Source organism: Aedes aegypti, chromosome 2, assembly GCF_002204515.2.
Source record: "Aedes aegypti strain LVP_AGWG chromosome 2, AaegL5.0 Primary Assembly, whole genome shotgun sequence".
Classification (NCBI taxonomy): Eukaryota; Metazoa; Arthropoda; class Insecta; order Diptera; family Culicidae; genus Aedes; species Aedes aegypti.
Window position 1 is genome coordinate 96,565,247 of NC_035108.1, and position 23,938 is coordinate 96,589,184.

Genomic DNA, 23,938 nt, shown 5'->3' on the forward strand with positions numbered 1-23,938 from the left:
AATCATGTGATAAACGCTAGGTTTTTTTTCAGGATAATCTCTGTGAAAATTACTGTAAGTTTTTTTTTGTTAAGCTCAGGAATAAACCTTTGTGGAAGCGGTGGAAAGCTCTAGCAACTCTGGGCCAAATTCTTAAGAAATTATTTTAAGCATTAATTGAAAAATTGTTGGTAGCATTCCTGGAAGTATTCCAGAAGAAATCACTGGAAAAATTACTAGAATTCCTGAAGCATTCCTCGGGGTCTGAGAAAAATATCATTAAGAACTTGTGGAATAATAGTATTTGTATAATTTGTATAATAGTATTTGTAGGTTTCTCTTGAGTTTCTAGAATTTTGCATCAGAATTTACTGCAAGCAGATTCTCTAAAGCTGAAACTAGTTCTTCTCATTTGTTAAAACTATGCGTATAATAGTATTTGTAGGTTTCTCTTGAGTTTCTAGAATTTTGCATCAGAATTTACTGCAAGCAGATTCTCTAAAGCTGAAACTAGTTTTTCTCATTTGTTAAAACTTTAAAAATTGTTGCAAAGTCTATTTTTAAATAATTTTGAAACAAACATATGTCTGCATATGTTGAAAAATATATGCACTTTTCATCTCGTGATTAAGGCAAGATGCTTTATAAATTTAAGTTTTATAGAAAAAAAATCAATTTCCGGCGAAAAAATTTAAGTAATCCAAAGATATTTGATTTTTTCATTAAAAATCATGTTTTGGGTAGTTTTTGTTGAAAAGCTAAGTCAAAACCATCTTTTTAGAAAAATGTGTTGTATGAACAGTTTGAAAACAACTAAATTTGAAAGTAGATGAAAAACCGAATTTAGTACTATACCATTTAATTCCACTAGAGTTTGTATCCTTTGACAGATACGCGTATTTCGACCTCAACTGTAAGGCCGTCTTCAGTGTCGTGTACTAGAGTCGAGTCTAGTACACGACACTGAAGACGGCCTTACAGTTGAGGTCGAAATACGCGTATCTGTCAAAGGATACAAACTCTAGTGGAATTAAATGGTATAGAGGGGCCCAGATAGCCGTAGCGGTAAACGCGCAGCTATTCAGCAAGACCAAGCTGAGGGTCGTGGGTTCGAATCCCACCGGTCGAGGATCTTTTCGGGTTGGAAATTTTCTCGACTTCCCAGGGCATAGAGTATCTTCGTACCTGCCACACGATATACGCATGCAAAAATGGTCATTGGCATAGTAAGCATCTCAGTTAATAACTGTGGAAGTGCTCATAAAGAACACTAAGCTGAGAAAGCAGGCTCTGTCCCAGTGGGGACGTAACGCCAGAAAGAAGAAGAAGTACTAAATTCGGTTTTTCATCTACTTATAGGTATTCTACTAAACAGCTCGAAGATTTATTAACTAAATTTGCTTTGAAAACATGTAAAAATATTCGGAATCGATTTATAATTTTTAGTAAAATGAGGGAAAATTTGGATAAAAATATTTTTAACTTAGACTATTTTAGATTTTAGACAAATTTGGTGTTCTACAAAATTTTTATAAATTTAATTCGGAAGATAATGGTGCTAAGAGTTTCAAAACTGGTTGAAAAATAACAAAGTTAAGTTTACTTCACTGAAGGTCATTTTTTATAACTTGAAAATTCACCTTCAAAACGCTTGCGCCACCTTTAAATGTTAATATTTTTGGCTCAGATTTTGAGGTTTCTCTTATAATGTGATTTGAATTCAGTGAAGCACACGAATTTTTGGTTTTGAGAGCTTTTGAAGAATAAGCCGCGCCCTACTAAACATGTTTATGTTGAATAAATAAAAATCGTTAAAAGGACTAAACATGTCATCTAGCGTTTTGATAGCGGCGCAGCCGAAAATTTTTTGATTGAAAAGATTTTGTTTCACAAAAACGACATATTCTACCATGCACTATTGCTTTAAAATAATTTCCCTGAGTGTAGCCAAAATTCCCTGAGAATTCCAGGATTTTTCCAGGTTGAATAAAATTCCCTGATAATTCCAGGTTTTCCAGGTTTTTCCAGGTAGTAGACACCCTGACAAGGTGTCCACTTTATAAAATGAACAGTCCTTATGAGGTCATCCATTAATTACGTCATGTTATTAGAGGAAGGAGCTGTTCTGCAAAATGTGACGAATCATACATTTTTTTTAAGGTTTCGTAAAAAAGTGTGACGGATGGGCAGATGTTGTAGAAAATGGTATGTATTTGTGACACTTATCTCATGGACACCCCCTATTCTATAAATTTTACTTAACCAACCATTGAACCAACACCTCACCTCCTGACGTATTTATTTAAGCTTCCTCGAAACATTAGGGGACGTCCATAGACCGCGCTAAATTGTACCATTTTCAACCCCTCTCCACCTTGGCCATATTTTGTGTATGGAAAGTGCGAATATTTTGTATGAATCTTTGCGTTTCCATGAACCCCTCCTCTCCCTAAAACAGGGTGTCCATTCAAAATCAGTTTTCCAATTCCCGGATTTTTCCCGGATGCCTAAAAACTTTAAACCGGACTACATCAAAATCCTTCGACTTGCTATTTTTCCGACCTTTGTTAGTAGGTGCTGATATTTGATTTGACTTTCAAAATATTCGTTTTCAATTTCAAAAATCAAAATGCTCTAGCATGTTGAGTAGTTCAGAATTAGGTACGCAAATCATTTGCCACTTTTTCGTTTTGTTTTCATTCCATTAGTTCAAATTCGGAGGACTTGATCTAAGTTATTTATGAATTGTTTGAATGCAGTGGTGATTCCCTAACCTCAAATCTACCTGTTCCACGATTAGAAATTCTTGAACTTCAGCAACAAATTTGCATCTAATGGGTAGAGATTTTTAAAAAAGAAGGATTTTGATCATAAACTTTTTGATTTATAATCTAAATTTGTCGAAATAGTAATTTTTAGAAACGTAGAACAGGTAGAAAGAGAGGTTACGAGTCGCCACTGTTTGAATGATATTTTTAAAATTCTTTGGGTTCAAAATAATATTGGTTTGAATTCCGCAGGAGTATTGGACAAACATAAAAAAATGTCAGAACTAAGAACTGCTGCTTAAACTATTTTTATACTAGGTCTTTGACTTTGTTAAAATCAATTCAAATTGTTGATCAAAAAAATCAAAAGTCCCTTAAAATTTTAGAATCCGGTGAAAAAAGTATTTGGCACGGCGAAAATAACCTCCCAATTGATGGCTTAGTTCCGTTCAGATTAGACTTTATTAGTGAACTCATAAGTTCAAATTTGGTCCGGAATTAGGTTTTTGGAACTTTTATGCTGATTAAATCGTTTATGATGAACTCGTTATGAACTTTAGTATCAAGTTCAATAAAAGCACTAAACACACCTATAATGAACTTTAGTTTGATATGGAAGTACACATTAAGATCAAATGGTAACTTTGAAGCAACTTGGAAAGGATAAAGTTGAACTGGTTTCGAACTTCGTACAGTAAGATAAGATTAAGTACTAACCGTACCGGGTTGGAACTTTTTTTGGACTTTGGAAAAGTAAACAGAACAGAAGAAAAAAAAATTAAACATGTTTACACACTTAGATTTTTTTCACGAGCTCGGCTGTGCGAATCTCGGTTTCCCGAATTTAACCGAGACTCAGCTAACAAATTGTCCGGTTGCTTAGCAACGAAGCACGATTTACTGATACTCGGCTTCTATTTGCTGAGATCCCATGAAATTTGTTTGCCGACTACTCGGCTGTGCGGATCTCGGTTAAAATTAGCCGAGATTCGGCATTCTGAATTAAGTGTGTATATGAGTAGTTTGATGCACTGCACAGTTTCGACTGTATTACATAACACACTAAAATTCCAATTCAAATAGATGTAGGAAGAAAAGAAAATTCCAGCGCTAAATAGCGAGTGCATCAAACAACGGCATTTTCATCGGCAACAAGCAAAGTTCCTACAGCTTCTTGGGAGTTTCAGCTTTGTTGGTAATCCTCATTTAATCTTTAACCACAAACCTAGTCACTGGCGTGTATTGCATTATTACGTTTATTTTATTTTGTTATGACTTTATAATTACTTTTATTGCACAAGTATTGTAGCCCGTAGTTTACGAATTTGATAAATCAATCGCGATTCAAAACAAACTGAGGAATGTCATATGATTCAAGTTTACAAAAAATTCGTAATAAACTTGTTGATACTTTCAAATTTATATTGCATTCTATCTCCACTTCTTGAAGATTTCAAAGTTCCGATAATGTTCTATCTCTAATGTGTAAAAGCACAAATAGACGTATTCAGCATATTAGTGAAATCATAAGGATTTGCTCAACGCATTGAAGTAGCAGTTGTATGTACTCAAGATACAAAGCGGAGGATCCGTGTTCAAAACTGATGTAATGTTCTTCATAAATTTAACTAGAAATAAAATAGTGACGGGTGTTTCCTTTCAGAAAATCCAGCAGTAATAAAAATAATTACAATAAGGAAAAAAAATGCAACAGCTGCTTTTTAATGTTTGTGTAATATTTTTAAGTTTTTTTATTGAGTTTTACCATGCCTACACAGTTACGAATCACCCACAGTGACGGATCACTTTGGCGTTCAACATCGGATAACTCGCTCAAAACATTTACGTTGACGTAAAACATATTTTTCCCATGTTATACTATTTGTCTTCTACCATTTGTAATGTTAAGCACAACATTCAACCACTAAATAACGGTGTATTTGACAAATGTTTAGTTGGTAGCACACAGCTATCATTATATGGTGGTTTCCTGTAAGAAGTGCCGTCAGCATTCATAAGTTCCCACAGGTGGTAAAATTAAAATGTTATAGCATGTTTTATGCTCGTTCGCTTCGATTTAATATGAATTCATCTTTGGAAAACATTTTACTTGAATGTTTATTCTAAATACCGAATATTAGCACTTCTAACTAGTGATCCATAATATGGACCAGGAAATGATTGTTTACCACGGTTATGGATCACTTCCAAAGAATGTAAATTTCTGTTATATTATGCATTTATTTCGACATTTTCAGACAATAGCACTAAGGATAAAACTAATAAAACAACAAGGTTTGTAAATTTCATTTTTTAGCAGACAAAAATGGGTGGAAAACTTGGTGTGTAGCGCAAACAGTTCATGTCTCAGTTACTTCAATGCAGTATCACAATAAAAAGGGCATTTTACCTTTGTTTCCAACTCTAACACTGCTATTTTTGGCAGTAATATATGACACATTGTTAACATTCGCCATACCATGCAATACAGATGCATTGAGTTGAAAATCTCTTGATTTTGCGCACTGATCCGTAATATGTCACAATTTGATCCATAATATGAAAATTGATCCATAATATGGTTTTCAGGAACCGATACAATTTTTAATTTTTATGCAATCCTATGTAAATATTACACTCAAAACAGTTTACTAACCGAAGTTCCAATTTGAAACGATTCGATTCGTGGTTTTAAATTACAATTTTACGTTTTCCATGTCGTTTTATTGAATTTTATAGGTTGGACTCCACACTATTTGATCCATAACTGTGGGGTCATGGTATAGCATTCTATCAAGCGCAGAAAACAACTTGTTGTGATCTCAAGTTCGATTAGTAATTCAAAAAGTAATCTGAATAGCACGCTATTCATTAACTTATGATCAACTGATTAAGCCTAATTGTTCTGTGTTATCCGAAACATTGGTTGCTTGGGCTTCCAGTATTTATTTTCAGTCGGTAGCACTAACTACGAAAAGTCAAGGGAAATATCTAAATGTTGACCATAGCACACCAAAATAGAAAATTTTAATAGCCAATCCATTCACTTCACACCTTACAAATTATGCGTTAGGCATGACCCATAACCCTAAAAAAATCTTAATCTCATTGGATCCAAGGAAAGATGTTTTTAGCAGAAACTATACTTCGCCAAATGAACATTTCGACAAAGATTTTTTCATCGATTCACCGTTGCTCACATTGCATTATTGCAGAAAACTGATTTACTTTTCGTAACATGTTTTCGTGCTGTAGGAAACAGAATAAGTAACTTCATAAACAGCAAATATTACAGATTTGATTAATAAGGCGAAGTTAATAGCGAAATAGAGGTTCGAAGAAAAGAATCCGCTATGAAGGAACAGTGTCGATTTGATTGTTCCTCTATGAAGCTTACTAAAAAATTGACAAGTTGACATAAATCCATAACAGCATCTTTCTAGCAATCCATCTGCCCAAGAATAATTTACCAAGCCTTAATCAAGAATAAACATCTCCAATAATCCGCGGAACAGAAACTCGTAATAAATTGGCCCATACTTTTACTTTTAGTAGTAAAATCACTCCAGAAAAAAATCTTTTTAGATCAGCTTTCCACTAAGGGCATGAATTCTACTGAGAATAAAAAAAAATCTTCTATAAATCTTGTTTGTAGTGTTATAAGCTATCCACTACTTAACTTCCAAGTTATTCTCCAAAGCACCTTAAATTACCTGGTCAATTATCACATAGATTCCCGTAATAATCTCATCATGAATATGCCATGAATCTTTATTTAAACCTATCAAGCATCTCACCTAGAAGCTTGTCGGGAATCACTATGTGTCCTTCTTAAAATTTTTCAAGGATCTCAATGATGTTTAACAAAATCTTCTTTGAATTGGCTCAATATCTTGACGCCAGAAATGTTTAAATCATCTCAAAAGAAATCGGTAGAAATTGATACAAAAAATGCCATAAATCTCGTCAGGAAACCAACGATTTTCGTTAATTAGGATCACTAGAAACCATTTACTATCCCTCTAGCATCGCACCAAAAGTTAATCATAATGCAAAGTTTGAGTTGTCAGTTGTGTATCTTGTGGCAAAATTTTTCAGTTTTTCTACAGTACCTACTTAAAATTGAAAAGAATAGGGCGATATTCAAAACTGAAAAGGCAATAGATGACTCTTTTTCAGTGGTAGTAAAAACGAAATCCTGAAGCAAAGAAAGCACAACGGAAGATGAACTAAACACAAAAAGTTATGTATTCATATTACGCTTGATTTCTAATCACTACTTTTTCGATCCAGTTTCCTAATTGCGAGTAATATACGTTTTTCATTATTTCCCATACGTTTTGACAGTTCACCCACTACCATTCTTCCATGCGCTTGTGTTTGAAATTTGAGAAATTTGAGAATCCAGCGTAGCGCGATCAGTGAAAGGAATACACACATCAGTGTCGCCGCTAGGCGGCCAGCACAGATAAACTGAATGTAGGGGAATGTGGGGCAAGATGAGCACCCGGGGCAAGATGGGCACCCCTAGTTTGTGTCGTTCCTACTGATTTTTTTTCAATACATTATTTGGGGTTCTGATGAATATCATTAAATTGATATGATGGCCATAAATTTCAGCTAAAAAATCAACAGCACAACATAAATATTGTCCAAAATACATAAAAGTCCAAAAATTTACCTTTTCATATAAGATTTGTTCATTTAAAAGTGATATTTTTGTTGCGTAAACAAATTAATTCATACGTTTTTGACCGTATAGTTATAGAATAATCTTCTGTAGATAATCAGGAGCAAAACTTTTTATCAAATTTAAAAAATATCTCAATTGTTTTGATTACATTAATAAATTTACACCCTTGGGGCAAGATGAGCACCATGTTCAAAATTAAGTAAAAGTGTGAAATTATAGAACCACATTTAGCTGTGAGCTTGACTTACGGTATCTTCTTTGCACAAAACAATTTTTCTAAAAAATATACAAACAAACAACAAATTTAATCGTTTTTTAAGTAAAATCTTAGCAATTTATGAAAAGTTATTTATTTTCTGATAAAAGTTTTAAAAACTAAGCTAGTTGAAGATAAATATTATCAGATATTAAAGATAATAGCTTGGGATATTGCAAGCATTGAAAAATAATAGTTTTCTTTAGTAAATTGCATCTTTTTATGGGGGTGCCCATCTTGCCCCGCAGTCTTTTTGACCGATGATAAAAAAGCTATTTTTTAAAGTGTTATTTGGAAAACTATTTATCACTTTTTAAAACTTTTAATGGTTGGAGGTCAAAGTAATAATGTAAAAGATAAGGATGGTTACCAATTTTACCAAAATAATAACGTTTAAGTATGCTCAAATCGCGCTTATCCTTAGGGTGCTCATCTTGCCCCGCCTGACCCTACGAAGGGTTGTTGTCTGTACTTTTTTCCACTGGCGCCAACTGTTAGCGATTAAGATCAAAATAAACAGTCGTTACCCTATTGATTCACTTATATTCGTAATACATATGTTTCCCGGTGTGTTCTACAATTTCCCGCGTATTTCCCGTATTTTTCCCGGCCAAATGAAATTCCCGTGTTTTTCCCGCTTTTCCAGGATTTCCCGGATGGATGGACACCTTGCTAAAACCGTGACGTAATCTATGGATGACCCTTTACATGTGATTTCATAAAGCATTGCATTGTTCTGTGGACGGATGTTTTGAATGCAAGCGCCATAAATATTTCCTTTCCTATTTTCGATCCAACAAAACATGCTGAGCAAAAATCAAATAATAAGGAACATTGTGTGCCTAACTTGACGCACAAGATTTTCATACAAAAATATGTCTTAAACCTTAAAAATTGAAAAATGTCAACGTCAGTTCATGAATAAAAGGATATTACTGGCTGTTGTTGATGATATTGATGTAAAAGACCACAATATTTTAACGAAAATTGATTAACAATATTTAGCATTTTCACTAAGGAATGAAAAAATTGACGCACTGGTAGGATGCATTTTCAAATAAATTTAATTTTTTGCCTATTATTAATCAAAAATAAACTTTTTTCAATTGGAATCCTTCAATAACATGTAAATGGAGAATAAGCAATAAATTTTCGAGTGCTAGTTTGAACCAGAGTTTTTTTTTTATGATAAAATTAATTAGAAAATGCGTCAAGTTTGGACCCGCGTCAAATATGGTACGTTCACTGTAACGTTTTTTCACGAAATAAGTGAGAAAAACATAAAGGCGCATTTGATATTCTTCTTCGATACGAACTCTGATGCCAATTTTGCCCATCTTCTCCCTTGCGGTAACCGGGTGCATTTGAGATTGAGTGTGCATAAGGGCGATAGTGATAAAGGTTCGTGTGAAAGAGAGTAACAAAACGGCGAAGTTGATGATAATCAAACCAGAAGAACGAGGTCAAAAGGCGCAATTGCTGCTGTCAAACTGAGGGAGACTGAACTGAAATTTGATGAATGGCGCATGATGCATTTTTCTTTATTTTAACTTGTTGTTCATAATATGAAAATAAATTAAATGTTTTGCTACAAAGTAATATTGTAATCGATCGTACAAAAATGCATTATGCGATTGAATCGATCGGAAACATAATATAGAATTGAAAATGTTAATAATAGCTTAACTTAGCTTAAATGTTAATAATAGCTTAACGTGTTGTAAATGTTAATGATAGCTTAATTTAGTTTTACCAAATATGCATGGTAGTGTTATACTAATAAATAAATTTAAAAAAAGAAAGCTTTGGATCTGTAGTAAAGTGTCCATTTCCCGGCCATTTTGCTTGTCCCGGGATTTGGGACAACAATTAAAATTTGTCCTGGGAAATTCCGGTATGAAAATAATCGACTAAAGTTTACGTGTTCTTTCAGATAAGCTTTCCCAGCCTAAAAACGGCTTAAGTTAAAAAGAAATTAAATTCAAATCCATTGCAACCAAACATATCTTTTTGCTTTATTCTGAAACTTGATCTATTTATTTTCTTCATGATGCTTGTTTTATACAAACTATGGCCATACCCTGTATCAACTGCAGCGATTGACAATAGACTAGATGTCTCGGATATTATTGCAATATTCAAAACGAATATTGCAATATTTGGTGAAACAATTCCATACTTTTGGCGGGTAGTGTATGAACATATATATTTGACTATCGAATTTGACCGAGATCATTTGCAAATCATCATGATTAAAACCTAAGTCAGAAAAGTGGAAAAAAGTAATTGGAAAACTTGTGTATTTGGTATGTCTCTTGTATAAAATATTTCTGAACATTTTTTTTTCTTTGCAGTGGAAATGAAGTGAACCATTAGTCATCATACAACAGTGAATTGATTCTTTAAAAAAAGCTTATGAATGTGAATTAAAAATGAATTTTGAATTAAGTGCTGACTTATAAAGCACATTAGTGTAACAGAATGATACATTAATAATATGATCTAATGAATTAATGTGATCACCTTCATTGTTCATGAAGCAACGAAAAAATGAAACAACGCAAAAATGGTTTGCCCAACACAACGTTAGGTGTTGCGCGAACAAAAGAAAACGAGTTCACAAGCGCGCCCACATTCCATATAGATACCTGCTGGCATGCAAAGTCATAGTCCGACTCGGAGGACAGCGAAAAATCGTCGGTGGAGGCCAGCATCGAGCAGAGCTCGGCGTCAACGAAGTGTCGCTGTGCCTCCTGTGGCCCATTTTTTTGAGGATCCAATTGGGGCGGCAAACACGCACGCACGCACGTAATACACGCAAACGTTTACAGTATTAAGCAGCGTCCCCGCGTTAAGACAGGATGAGAAAATCGTAGAAAAGGTAGATATTGTTTTCAGTGCTGAATCACGTGGGGGTTTTAGAGGCCCAGAAAGAAATGGTTTGTAGAGGACTTACCGCCAGGAAGGTGCAAAACTGGATGCAGATGTTGCACAGGTTTATGATCGATTTCAGCAGGTCCTGATCGGTCAGCATGCAGTTCTCGATGCACTGATCCAGGAAATCTTGATGGTATTTCAGCACATCGTCCACGTTTTTGATCTGAAATTTGTAAGATGAGAAGTGTTAGGTGAACTGGTCTACCCCGTTTGGCAATCGGTTATGAAGAGAGCTGCTACCAGCTATAAATTATGCGAAAAAAGACCTATGTGATCAAGCAAGCAATCGAAACGTACCTGTTTGATGTTCTGGTAGAAATGATGCCAATTGGGTTCGATCACCTCTATCATCATGTACGACTCAAAGCTCTGGATGGCAATGAGCATCTTCTGCCGCAGGGTGAACGCCGATCGGTACAATTTGGCCGTTTGCGGTGCGAACTGCTTGGTGCGATTGTTGGCGATCCAAACCCGACACAGTATCCGTTCGACGTATTTCAAGTAGAACAGCTGGCGGAAGATCATCTGATACTTGGAGATGGTCCATCGGTTCAGCACGATCGATACGGGCCATTGGGCGTTGTAATTGAAGGTAAAGCATTCGATTCCTTTAAGTTGGGATGTATCGCCCAGGGTGTCCAGGAAGACGTCTTCTTTTTTGACGATTTTGGAAATTTGCGTCACAATTCCGTACGGCAGAAGCATGGTTTTGAGATCATCGTTATATTCGTCGTATCGTGCTGAGGACATGTTCAGAGTAACCTCGAGGAGATTCTCTAGTCGCATGGGGCGGAGTTCATCAACGTCTTTATTGAGATCTTCCTCGCAAATATCCATGAACTGGTCTATAAAATCTCCCTGCTGCAACAGAAAATAGCGCTTGACTGAGAACAGGCGCCCCATCAGGTTATACTTGTCCATAATGAGATTCAACAACGATGAAGAAGCGTAATTGTAAGCATCCTCTATAGCTTTGATGTACGTTTGATGATCGGAGTGAGTATACTTCAAAGAGACGCAAACATTCTGCTGATAGTCCACAGAGCTTCCACATTCCCGGATCACGTTGAGATACTTTCCGGTGCGAAGAATGATGTCAGCATATTCATTGAGGAAGCAAGGAACCTTATCCGTCCGAATGATGTACTGCTTCTCCCAATAGTCCATCATATCATTCTCGTTCAGATCCATCGCGTGGTGCTCCACCAAGAACTCTTTCCGCGTGTCATGAATCACCCCGTTGAAGATCCACAGCTGAAGCATTTCCATGTACGGCACGGCAGCCATTTCGATCAGATGGATCAACACCTTCCGACTCTTTTCGTCCCCTGTGGTGGCAATGATTTTATCATACAAAAGCGTAAGAACCGTTCCGCCGCGGCAATTGGTTTGACGAATGGCGGTCACCGTCTCGGCCAGCACTTCCATCGTGTGGAAAACTGGCCGCAGGAAATACAACAGCTTGTGAAACGTGAGCTGCTGCTTCAGGAACAGATCTTCCAACTGCGTTATAGAGAGATAGTAGTCTTTGATGATGGCTTGAAGGGCGGCTCGCAACGCTTGCAAGACCTGTCCACTTTCTAGAGAGCTCGATGCCGCGATAAAGTCTTGTACCTGAAAGGGAACGATTGCAGTTTCAATAAACGTTCAATGAGCACGGTTGTGAGAACCGAAAAACAAATCTCCGGTTTCCCGAATTTCTTGAAAATTTCCCCGATACTATTTCATTTTCATTTTGCAGCGTTTAAAAAAGGCACGGGCACATTATTATTATTCTAGAATTTTTTGTTTCCGGTAACTTGATATTCCCAAGTTCTTGCCGTTTTTTTTTTTAAAGTCCATAATATAAAAACACCCACCTGTGAATAGTGCGACGCCAATGGAAGAATCTCCCGCACAATGTCCCTCAGTGACTCCTCGATCTGATCCGACACTTCAAACTCCACCGGGAACAGACCCACCGTCGCCCGGACGGTTTTCTTCGGCCCGATAAGCGACCCCTTGACGCCCACCAAACAGTCCAGCAGTTCCTTCATGACGATCGGTTCCTGCGAACTCAGCGGAATTGCGGCCACATTCTTGTTCTGCATCGGGTACAGCTCTTCGTAGTTGAAATTCCACGAAAGAATCGTTCCCTTTTTGGCCATGTACTCGAACGTCTGCGGAACCAACACAGCCGGTATCACTCCGGACGAACGGTTCACCATCGATCCGGATGTGGCCTTAACGATCTTCTCCTTGATTTCCTGAACGTTCTCCGGAGTGATCTGCTGCTCCGTCACGATCCGGGTGGACGACAGAGGTGGACTCTCGAAAATAGCCGCCCGTTTCGAAACGGAATCTATAACCGGGGGCTGTACTTGGGCTGCCACCGTTGACTTTTCCGCCTGCATGTTCTTACAGTCCTGCAGGAAGTTGTTCAACAACAGTATCAAGGCGGCGTACGAATCCTTCGGATTGGAGGACACAAACTCGTCCACGTATTTGGCCCCATTCGGAATGGTTTTGAACAGCTGCGTGAGAAGTGCCCCCAAGCGTTTGTTACTGTATTTGGCGTCCTTGTTTCGGAACATGGTCAAAACGTTGTCCACGGAATAAGTGCATCTGTTAGGGGGAAACGGATCGAAAAATCGGCTTTACTGGTAAACGAAACAAGAACACACAACTTTTTACCCTGATTTTTTCACTAAATCGGTGAGAATTTTCTTCGCCTTCACTTCGGACATTTTATCGCGCTACTTATGAGTTCGAATTTACTGAAACATTTGCAAAACTTCAACTACAAAATTGTAAATTTCTGCGATTTTAGTTTTTCGGTTCTAACTAACGAACTGCAAAGGAATGTTTTGTTGGAAAACACAAAAACTGACGTTCTTCGTATCAGACGTAAAGTGCGAAGTACCAGAATAGTTCGAACTCAGTGTGAGCCAGAGCTGCCAGATGATTTGATAGAAAATCTGTATCCACCAGGTTAGAAAATCTGTGTCCCATACAAAAAAAATCTGTGTCCATACAAAAATTGTTGAAAGAAAATCTGTGTTCCATACAAATCGGACCTGTGTCAGAATAAAAAAATCTGTGTAATACAGATAAATCTGTATATATGGCAGCCCTGGTGTGAGCCAAGTTAGCATTTTTGGCTGTTTTGCGATTGGTAGCGCGCTACCAGGTCCGTCCTAGTGATCCTTTATAGAGAGATAAGGGATGATTCAAATATGACGTCCATCGTTTTTCAGGATTTCTAGACCCCCCCTCCCCCCTCTGTCACGCTTTTTCTAATACCTTACACATTGGCTGTCACACTTTCGTAGACCCCCCCCCCTCCCCTAAATTATGGACGTCATTTTTGGATGACCCCTAAGTGGAAGTAGAATGGAATGATTTGGCAACAGATCAGCAGTGCTGATTTTGCTCGGCGTCGAGAATAATATTGTAACACGTACATGACTTCCTCATTGCTAAAAAGTGTAATTTTTTCGGTATAGATCTTTGAGCTACATATCCAAAATAATAAACAGCCAAAATATCAACAACTAAAAATCACATAGACAAAAATTTAAAAAAGAAAAATATTTCATTATTTTTGCTTCATGCAAAATTACTTTTACCGAAATAATTTCAAGCGGATTACATTACTCCTCAAGAAAAGTTCAAAACAAGCATAACGCATGTTCGTTTGGCTCACACTTTGACAGCTCTCGCTTCTCGATTGGCTCACACTTTGACAGAAATGCCAGCTTCCGCATATCTCTCTTATAAAGGATTACTAGTCCGTCCTACTCGTACCACTCGGGCTCAGATTGAGTCTCTCGGTATTGACAATTCGAGTGACAATTAGAAGTTTGGCAGTCAAAACTTCGGCGAAGTTCGGCGTCGGCATTCTAATTTAGTGCTTCGCCGACGCATAAGGAATGCCTTTGTCGGCGTAGCACTTCGGTAGAATGCCGACGCCGAACTTCGGCGAACTTTTGTTAGTGATGGTCTAATCCACCGGTGTACTAAATTCACTCGGTCTGAGAATTGTGACACTTGAGCGGGGCACGCTCCCGTATGATCCCCACGTGATCTGGACCCGCTCTAGTGTCAAAATTCTTCGACCGAGTCAGTTTAGTACACCAGTGGATAAGACCATATTTCATTTCTCTTATGAACTTCGGTCTAAACAGGTCCGTCCCACTCGAGCTCAGATTGGGTACCACTTCTAGTACTGCATTTGGTCCCTCGGTAGTACAAAAGGTACCCAAGTTTGACAGATCGCAGTACACTTTGAACGGCATTCTAGATTACCTTATGAGCCATAAAATGACGGCGTCGGTGGTGTAGTGGTAAGCGTGGTTGCCTCTCACCCCAGTCGGTCGGGTATCAATTCCCGTCGACGCCGTTGGGATTTCTGAGACAAAAATCTCTGATCACGCCTTCCTTCGGAGTGGGAAGTAAAGCCGTCGGTCCCGGCCCATGTGTTGATGGGTTCGATATGTAGGGTTCCAGTTGTGTGTGGATGTCTCACTGGACGTCCGTGTTTAGGCATAGTACCAGAAATAGGCGGACGTTAAACTACAACTGATGCCGAACGGTGTCAGTTGGCCAGAAAAAAGAAGAAGAAGAAGAAGAGCCATAAAATTTTGGGCAACTGCAAGGAACATGGGGGTCTTTAATTTGTCTTTGGTGCAACGAACGAAAGTTGACTGTACATGAACTTAAGGCAAAGGTGGACAACTCACAGATTATGTTGGATGCAATGCAGACATCTCTACCTCCCCAGGAGTCCGAGTTTAGTAGAAAACTGGCTTCCCGTGTTACTGACATGCCAGATATCGATCAAATTTAGAACATTACGCTTCTCAAAGATTTTGACTGTAGTTTTTCCTTCATTCCCAAATGTTTCTAAATTTATCGACTTGCAATGCCAATTAAATGAAGTTTGATTTCATTATTGTTTTTATTCGTATTATTATTATTTATTTCAGATAATTCAAAACTGTTATTCAGTTACAATATGGTTATTCAAATCATTTGATGCAGTGTTGAACGTTCCACCTTGGCAATATCCACATTTTGTAAAAATTTTAGTACAATCATATTTAGTGAATCTGGTTAGCGTACTTCCTATTGGACCTGGGATCGAATCCCATCCCCGACATAGTCACTTATGACGTAAAAAGTTATAGTGACGACTTCCTTCGGAAGGGAAGTGAAGCCGTTGGTCCCGAGATGAACTAGCCCAGGGCTAAAAATCTCGTTAATAAAGTCAAACCAACCAACCAACTTCCTACTACCATGGGTAATGAAGTGTTGTCTCCCTCTGTGTATGTACGTTTCATATCCCTTTTAATCAGTCCAAAGTAATCTCAATGGGATTGTAAAACGGACAATATGCGGGCAAGAATATGGGAATTATACCCAATGAGCGCAAGTATTTGATAATGTTGTCTTCGCAATGTATGCGGGCGCCATCCATCACCCACACAGAGTATCTGCCAGGATACGACTGAATGGTGCCACTAAGAGCCAGAGTTCTGCAACAATCGAAAAATTTTTGACGCGTGAAGGTTCCTTCTGTTTCGAAAGCGTCAACTATTCCCGACTGTCCGATGAAACACAACGAAGATACCCTAGGTCGCCTTCGAAACTCACCTCGATAAAGCAAACTCCTTCCAATCACTCCGTAGTCTTTATTCCGGAGTATTTCAAGGTTGGCAAAAGCTACTTCGTCGAGAAAAAGTAGTTGATGGAAGTCCCAAGACAATGAAGAGAGCTCTTGTTGAAATCGAAGTATTTCCGTTCCCCGAATTTCAATAGCTCGTCTCACGAGTACTTTCCATGATAATCCGTTCGCATGGAGGATGTTGCAAATTGAAGATGCGCTTATGGAAACCCCAAAGTGATTGGCAAACAGTTTACGGGCCTCGTTTAGGTAAAGTACAGGTCGACGTTCATATAGTCTTATCAACCAGTCCCGTTTGTCCTTTCCAAACTTCCGGAATACACTAGCTTTTTTAGCTTTAGTTAGAAGTCCATCCTGCTCGAATTGCATAATCCATGAGCTGATATTTACAATCATTTATGGAAATATTTTCAGAAAATGCAATACTGGCTCACGTGTTTTGTATAATGTCCATTTTACCACCAACAGCTGTTCGTTTTACCCACATAGTACAGGTAAAATGAACATTTCCATCGCTTTTTGCTAAATATATAAATATATGAACATATAACTACAGCTTCCTTTGCGCAGAAAAGGCTGAAAAGAAGCCGATGTGCGTGTATAGAGGAAGGTCTTCTTTTGATCGTAGCATTGTACGTGCAAATCAATTCGCTTTCTTAGTAAATACAAGCTTCACTCTTGGTTATCAATGACTTTTAGGGCGAGATCATTAAATTAAGACTTGTAAATTTTCTCAATGCTGTTCATTCCTTTACTCCACACTAATCTCGAATCGCTCTCGCAAAGAGATAAGTTAATGCAGAGGTGAGGTTCCCAAACTTTTTCAGACCATGGCGCTCTTATCAGTTTTCTGGAAATGGCGCACCAAAATAAAACAAAAAAACCGCGAAATTTGAAAAAAAGCTACTTTTCCATGATTACATATAAAATATTTTTTGTTATTTGTTTTTTTATATATGTTAACTGGTAAAACTGTTAAACTGTAAAGCGCACTGTTAAACCAAACTGTTAAAGCAGGTCCGTCCCACTCGGGCTCAGATTGGGTACCACTTCTAGTACTGCATTTGGTCCCTCGGTAGAGCAAAAGGTACCCAAGTTTGACAGATCGCAGTACACTTTTCACGGCATTCTAGATTACCTTATGAGCCAAAAAATTTTGGTAACTGCAAAGGACATGGAGGTCTTTAATTTGTCTTTGGTTAAAGCGCACAGTTTGAATTAATGTCGTGAGCAAGGTATCTAGAAGGGAGGTAGCTCAATCTGTCAGATTCCTCATTCAGCCATTTTGAAATAAGAAGTGACAGCTGGCGAGTTTGTTTTTGTTTCAAACTTATACCATCGTTCATAGTTTCTAGGAATAAAGTCCAAAAATCATTAGTGTTGACGAGGTTTGCTTACTAGGCACATAGGTTGAGTATTTTTTTCATTTCACTATTTTCTCTCTATTCCATTATTCATTCCTGGAGCAGGGTATTATCAGGTCCGTCACACTCGGGCTCAGATTGGGTACCACTTCTAGTACTGCATTTGGTCCCTCGGTAGTACAAAAGGTACCCAAGTTTGACAGATCGCAGTACACTTTTCACGGCTTTCTAGATTACCTTATGAGCCATAAAATTTTGGGCAACTGCAAGGGACATGGAGGTCTTTAATTTGTCTTTGGTATTATAAAGTATAGAACATTTATTTTCCACTCACACATAGGTACACGTTTCCGACATTCCTTTGCCAACTTTTTTGACTTGTGGTAACACTGAAACGAACACTGAACAGTACATGCTTCGTCTGCCAGTGTTCTGTATGAAAACATATTTCACTTACAGATCTTCAATCCCGGAATATATGTATTTTTTAATTAAACACACTCTAATACCGACACACAGGCTAATGGACGCAGGAGAAAATTTTCACTTCACCATGTTTGTTGTTGTCAACAGTCCCTAACAATCCCATAGAAACGGTAGAGTGAAAACCAGTATAAACAAACTCGTAAGCCAGCTAGATCACCAGCTGTCACTTCCACCTTCCCCGCTGCTAACTACACCTCGCACCCACTGACTGCTTAGATTGCTAAACCTGTCAATATAAAAACCTTGGTCGTGAGGTACCAGATTAGGTCGAATTTTGCTTCAGCCGGTTTTAAACGTGCGCCATGTTAGCTCTGTTTGTGTGACGAACGTGAAACAAAAAGGAATCATTTAAAAACAGTCGACAAATACCGTCACTCAGCCGATGCTCGTGATTCAAACGTTTAGTTCAGATTATTTTATTAAGTGCCGAAATTAAGATTAGTTATGACGATAAGTGCATTGCTACATTTTCCCGACGTGTGTCGGTTGTGTTTGCACCATAAACCTGCGCCGGAAATGGTTCCCCTCGCCAGTACCGTACCGGAACTCGACGCCCAGCTATCGGATCTGTTGGAGGATTTCTGTCCCTCATCAGCAATGCAGGTAATGTAATCTTATCCATGCACAGTGTTTAAATTTGCCGATTTTGTGCGCTTTTTACATAACGAACAAACCGGTAATTAAAATTGTTTTATATTTTTATTTATGATTTAGTTCTTCTTTCGGAGATGTTTCTTGGTATGGTATATTAAGTCGCATCTTTTAATGCAAAAAGTTTTGTGATCGATCAGCCTAGCAGTAAGATAGGTTTTTATTTTTAAACAATTCGATAAATTCTCGCATAACTCATGATCTCACCCTAACAGCCTTTGGTAAACGAGTGTGTAGCATTCTACTATTATGTTCTGTTATGCGTTATTTGTTAAATTGAAAAGTGAAGAGAAACTCTGCAAAACATATTATTGCAATTAGACGATCACGAAAAATTTTAATGAGATATTTTTAGGTTTTGCCCGTCACTGTATATCTCAAAAAGTATAAGAGATAGAAAAATCGTGTCATTGTCAAAGTTGTTTCAATTTACCGTAAAATGGGGTGTTAAGGGATGAAAAAAAAAATTCCACTTGAAATTCGAGCAACTTCTAGTATGCCAATAATTGAACAAAATACAGTCCTACCATTCTCCCGGCGTGTATATCAAAAGTCAATTACAATGAAGACGATCCTATGGCAGATTTCTGAGATAATCATAAAAATGTGTGATTTTTGGCGAAAATGCAAAATGGGGTGTTAAGGAATTTGAACTTTGTATATAAAACTATATTCTGCCAACAGCAAAAACAAATATTTTGGTCAACATCGTTGATGTGTCCCTTCAACTCTAAAGGTCTTGTTCAATGTAAAGATGATATTACTTCAATATAATTCAAGTTGGAACTCCTGAAAATGCTATTCCTAACTGCTAAATCTTTCATACTTATTGATTCTATTTTCAAGCAAGCTATCAGTGCATCACACAATTGTCTTGAAAAGATTTTTATACTTCTATGCAATATTCGTATCCTAGAACAGTGCAGAGCAATCTTGTCATGACTTGTCAAAAGAAGGATAATTTCAATAAGCTTTAAGTGTGAATAGGGTAAGTGTCCAATTTGCCTTTTAAATAAAGCACCACACCAAATTCAGAGTTCCTTATTATAAAAAGTATCAGCTGATGGCTGATGCTCTAAAACTATCAATATCACTTGCGAGCTATCAATATCACTTACGAGCTATCAATATCACTTTGATTTGACATCCAACAGCATTGATGCGACATAGCAATCTAGATCATAATCACTGCAGAATGAATGATCACGTGGTAATTATCCATGCTTTTAAGGTGAAACATCTCAGAATCCAAAGATGGCCGTCACAATGGCCGACTAGTGCACCTACTCGCGTTTTCAAAGGCACTAAACTGGCGAAATAGTTGGCAAATGTGTCTAATATTCTTATTTTAAGCTTTCTGCTAGTGCACAAAGCTAGAATAAAAAGTTCACTGTTGCTGGATGCTTCCTTAGCGAGATTTGTGCCTTTGAAGTTTCAGTGCAATCTTAGAAATTGATTCCAAACTGTTTCACCTTAAGGTTTTTCAGTGACCAACACGTTTTTCTGTTTGCAGCACTGTAAAAAAAATCATACTAATAAATTGCCATTTTATTTGCCTAATTTTAGGCTAAACTTAACCCATCTATAGTCTATCGCCATCAATGCACTGAAGATGGAGTAGACAGCATGATGTTGATGTGATATAGAATGATCCGAATGGTATCGCAGTCGGCCTGTACAAATCAGCAAATTTTAAGCTTTGATATTGACAGCGAGCAACTCTGCACCAAATAACGTATTTGCATGTAACACCCAGTGGCATGATCGAGAAAAATCCTAACGAAAATTTTCCAATATAGAGCGGAAATCGTTCACACTATACCGCACACTATATATTTTCCAAAAAGAGCTCGGAAACAAACTTATATTATAATTATTTATCTAGGACCTAAATAATGCTTAAAAGAAGTAATAGCTCCAAAACCATCTCAAATAAGATAATCATTCTTTTATGCAAACTTTTCACCAATGTGAACAACTTTTGAAAATTTTAACATTAATCAGTTTTTATCTACATTTTCCTACCAATTTTACCAAATTTTGAAAAAAGTCATTTTTGGTGATATTTAGTGACTTACTAAATAGATCCCTTAACTTCACGTTGCAGTTCAACTTCACGGAACAACTCAAAACTATATTGAAATATATTACGGAATAAATTTAATGAGTTTAGTTACTTAGAAAAGTTATAATAGATAATTCCTTAACACCCCACTTATTTTCAAAACGAGACTTTTTTCATAAAAGTTTCTAAAAATCGAAACCCAGACATAATTTTAAGAAGTTTTTGTCTGTACTATGATCTCAATTAGATTTCCTTATCTTCTACCTTACTCGCGAATTTTTCTCAAATATATTTCATGGTTTTGTAGATAAATGTATTTAGACCATAAAATTTGAACAAAAATGTTTTGAAAGGTTTTAAAATTCTAGAAACCACAATACTTCATATTAATAGACAGCTCCTATTACATAATGCAGTTCAGGCTTTCTAGGTTTCTGTGATTTGTCGAACTTGATTGAGAAGTTCAATCCCTTAAAATCCCACGAGTCCTTAACACCACATTTTACGGTACCACTTCTACAACTTTGCTGAACTTTAGTACAAAACTTTTTGTGTATCAAAAGATGCGCTTTGGACTCTTCTCCGCACAAGTTATATTGCTAAAATCAATGGAAATTGTTTGGACTTGATCAAAACATCTCTTAATTAATTTGCACCGCCGACAGGAGGTCACATCCTTACTACCGTCTGCCATGTGTGAACATTGCCAGCACCAATTGTTGGAGGCTTACAAATTCAAGCAGAGAGTTAAATCGCTTCAAGATTTTCAAATCGCATTCCTAGAAGCGCGCCAAAACAACGATCCGGAACAACTCAGGGAACTTTTCCGCCTCAAATACGATAGCTTGAATTTACTGTTTCGTGAGCTAAATCTCATGGATCATGAAAGGGCTCTTCGCTGGGAAGATTTGATATCCTGTCAAGAGGAAAATGAAGAGGTAATTGAGCCAGAAAAGACCGAGGATCTCGAAATAATTGATGACGAAGATTCGGAGGACCGGAATCCTCAGATTCTTCATGTTGAATTAGTGGATAACGTAAGTAGCGATGAGGATATGTACAATTCGGAGAATAGCATGCACGTTGAGGTAGAATACTTGGATGTTGAGCAAACGGAGGCTGACGAAGAAAATCCTCCACCAGCGGAAGTGAAAGCCGAGCAAACCTTCAATAACGAAGACAGTCAGCTTCTCTCCCATTCCGAGGACTCGCTAGAGTATCTATCCTTCGATCAGGAACAGCAAACCGAGTGGAAGTGTAACATTGCTGATTGCGATCAGCGATTTGAAGAGAAAGAAGCGTTGCTCCTGCATAAGCAAGTTATTCATCAATGCTGCGTTTGCACCATTTGTGGAAGTGTGCTAAAGAATAAGTACTCGCTGGATAATCACACCCGGAGACACATGGGAAGACCGGATTTTGCTTGCGAGTATTGCCCTTCGACGTTCTACACGTCTCAAGAGCACAAGTTACACCTTAGCTTGGTCCATATTGCAACTAAAACAGCGAAATGTGATTTATGCGGGTTGGAGTTCAAAAAGTAATGTTCACGTGGTTTGTATGCTGGAAATCCAAATAACCAAATCCATCATTATTTATCTTCCAGTAAAACTTGTCTGAAGCGACACCTGAAGTCTCACTCGGATGTGCGAACCTATCAGTGCCCTTTCTGCGAAAAGGCCTTCAAAACCAATATGCATCTGCACAGGCACAAGGAAACGATTCATATGAAAATCCGATTCAAATGTACTCACTGTGATGCGTCGTATGGGCGGAAAGACAAGCTTCGTATGCACATCGAACGGGCTCACAATGTAAGATACTCCTTCTTGATTGTACAACATTCCCCGGAAACTGGTACCTAGTTAAAAATTGATTCGTTCCTGTAGCCAAATAGCACTTTGAGGAATGATTCATTCCGGAGAATGTTATAGAATCATCCTTCCTGCATTCCCCAGTTCAATCAACTGACCTCCTCTCCTTCAGATTCAAATGTACTTCATGTGCAACATTTGTTTGAAATCGTTCGCAACCGAGGAGCAGCGCCTGGAGCACATGAGCCACCACGAAAATCCCAAACCATTGGAATGTGGCGTCTGCCTGACGGCCTTCCTCACTTCGAAGGACTTCAAAAATCATCTTTGCATTTCCTACCGAAAGGATTACGTGTGCTGCAAGCGGGATTTCAAATTCCACACGTTCTATAACAAGCACATGTTTCTGGTGCATGGCCAGAAGACCAATGCTCGTGTGAAGCCGGCGAGCAACCAGTTGATAGCTAACATGCGTGCGGAACGGGTAAAAGAATACGGTGACCAATGCTGTTAAAAATTCACTTAATGATTCTTCATAATTTCAGAGACAAGACGAACGTTGTGCCAAGTGCGAAAAAACCTTCAGAACCAGGAAGCAGAAGAATGCCCACAAGGAATTTTGTCGAGGTAAGTTGAACAAGGATTCAACTGTAGAATTCATTCTGCCAAACTCCTTAAATGAATAAATGTCTCCGAAAGGGACGCAAACATGCATTAGGATTCAACTAATTAGTTTACTACCTTGTTTGAAGAACTTTTTACAAAAAGAATTCCCAGTGAACCACGTATCGTATAAGAATGTGCGTTCTAAATTACATATTCGTACGTCAAAAATCAAAATCCCACAATATGCCCAATTAAAATGAATGAATTCATTATCGTCAGTTAGTGTTGACAACAAAACATGTCGTAAATAGTATAATCTTCTGTCTCAGTTTCAGGCGAAAAAAAAAATTAAACTTATGGGAAGTAAGCACTTCAACAGAAAAGTAATCGCCTATCGCGATGCGTGGGAAATTTCTTGCAAGATATGCTCAAGAAAAGCATTTTTATTTGATCGAAGTATGCAGTTGAAAAGGAATGTCAATTCAAATGGAACTCACTGTAGAAAATTTCTTGACCATTTCTTTCCGCGGAAATTTTTACTTTTCTTGAGCTGAACAGCATACTTAGCTTTAAAAGGGAACTGCATCAGAAGCGGTTTTGATCCGTTGAGTCAGGCGTAAAAAATGCTAATTCTTAAAAAAACTGCCTATACAA

The 23,938-nt window shown here is 37.7% G+C and overlaps 2 protein-coding genes across 3 annotated transcripts in view; one reads left to right on the plus strand and one right to left on the minus strand.

Moving 5' to 3' along the window:
* The window catches only part of LOC5578902 (gamma-tubulin complex component 2 homolog), an 18,407-nt gene extending 4,890 nt beyond the window's left edge, over positions 1-13,517 (minus strand). Inside the window, exons 1-5 of one of the 2 annotated variants that reach the window (XM_001664056.2) lie at positions 13,307-13,517; positions 12,493-13,237; positions 10,931-12,247; positions 10,653-10,796; positions 10,345-10,449 (exon numbers count right to left, since the gene is read on the minus strand). In XM_001664056.2, the coding sequence (XP_001664106.1) occupies positions 10,345-10,449; positions 10,653-10,796; positions 10,931-12,247; positions 12,493-13,237; positions 13,307-13,359 (2,364 nt within the window). In that variant the 5' untranslated portion in view covers positions 13,360-13,517. The remainder of the gene's footprint in view (positions 1-10,344; positions 10,450-10,652; positions 10,797-10,930; positions 12,248-12,492; positions 13,238-13,306) is intronic. The other variant, XM_001664057.2, reaches the window with a different exon arrangement.
* A 4,983-nt stretch (positions 13,518-18,500) lies between these two features.
* On the plus strand, positions 18,501-23,403 carry LOC5571594 (zinc finger protein 157). The gene is made up of 5 exons (XM_001653662.2): positions 18,501-18,751; positions 21,530-22,404; positions 22,471-22,678; positions 22,851-23,162; positions 23,224-23,403. Exons 1-5 carry the CDS (start codon positions 18,593-18,595, stop codon positions 23,362-23,364), a joined length of 1,695 nt encoding a protein of 564 aa, XP_001653712.2. The 5' UTR covers positions 18,501-18,592; the 3' UTR covers positions 23,365-23,403.
* The last annotated feature ends 535 nt before the right edge of the window (positions 23,404-23,938 follow it).

Excerpts from the sequence above, each read along its gene's own strand:
- LOC5571594 (XM_001653662.2), top strand. The coding sequence starts at position 18,593 with ATGACGATAAGTGCATTGCTACATTTTCCCGACGTGTGTCGGTTGTGT. Across the intron at positions 18,752-21,529 it reads GTCCCTCATCAGCAATGCAG|GAGGTCACATCCTTACTACC; the intron begins GTAATGTAATCT and ends CACCGCCGACAG. Across the intron at positions 22,405-22,470 it reads TGCGGGTTGGAGTTCAAAAA|TAAAACTTGTCTGAAGCGAC; the intron begins GTAATGTTCACG and ends TTTATCTTCCAG.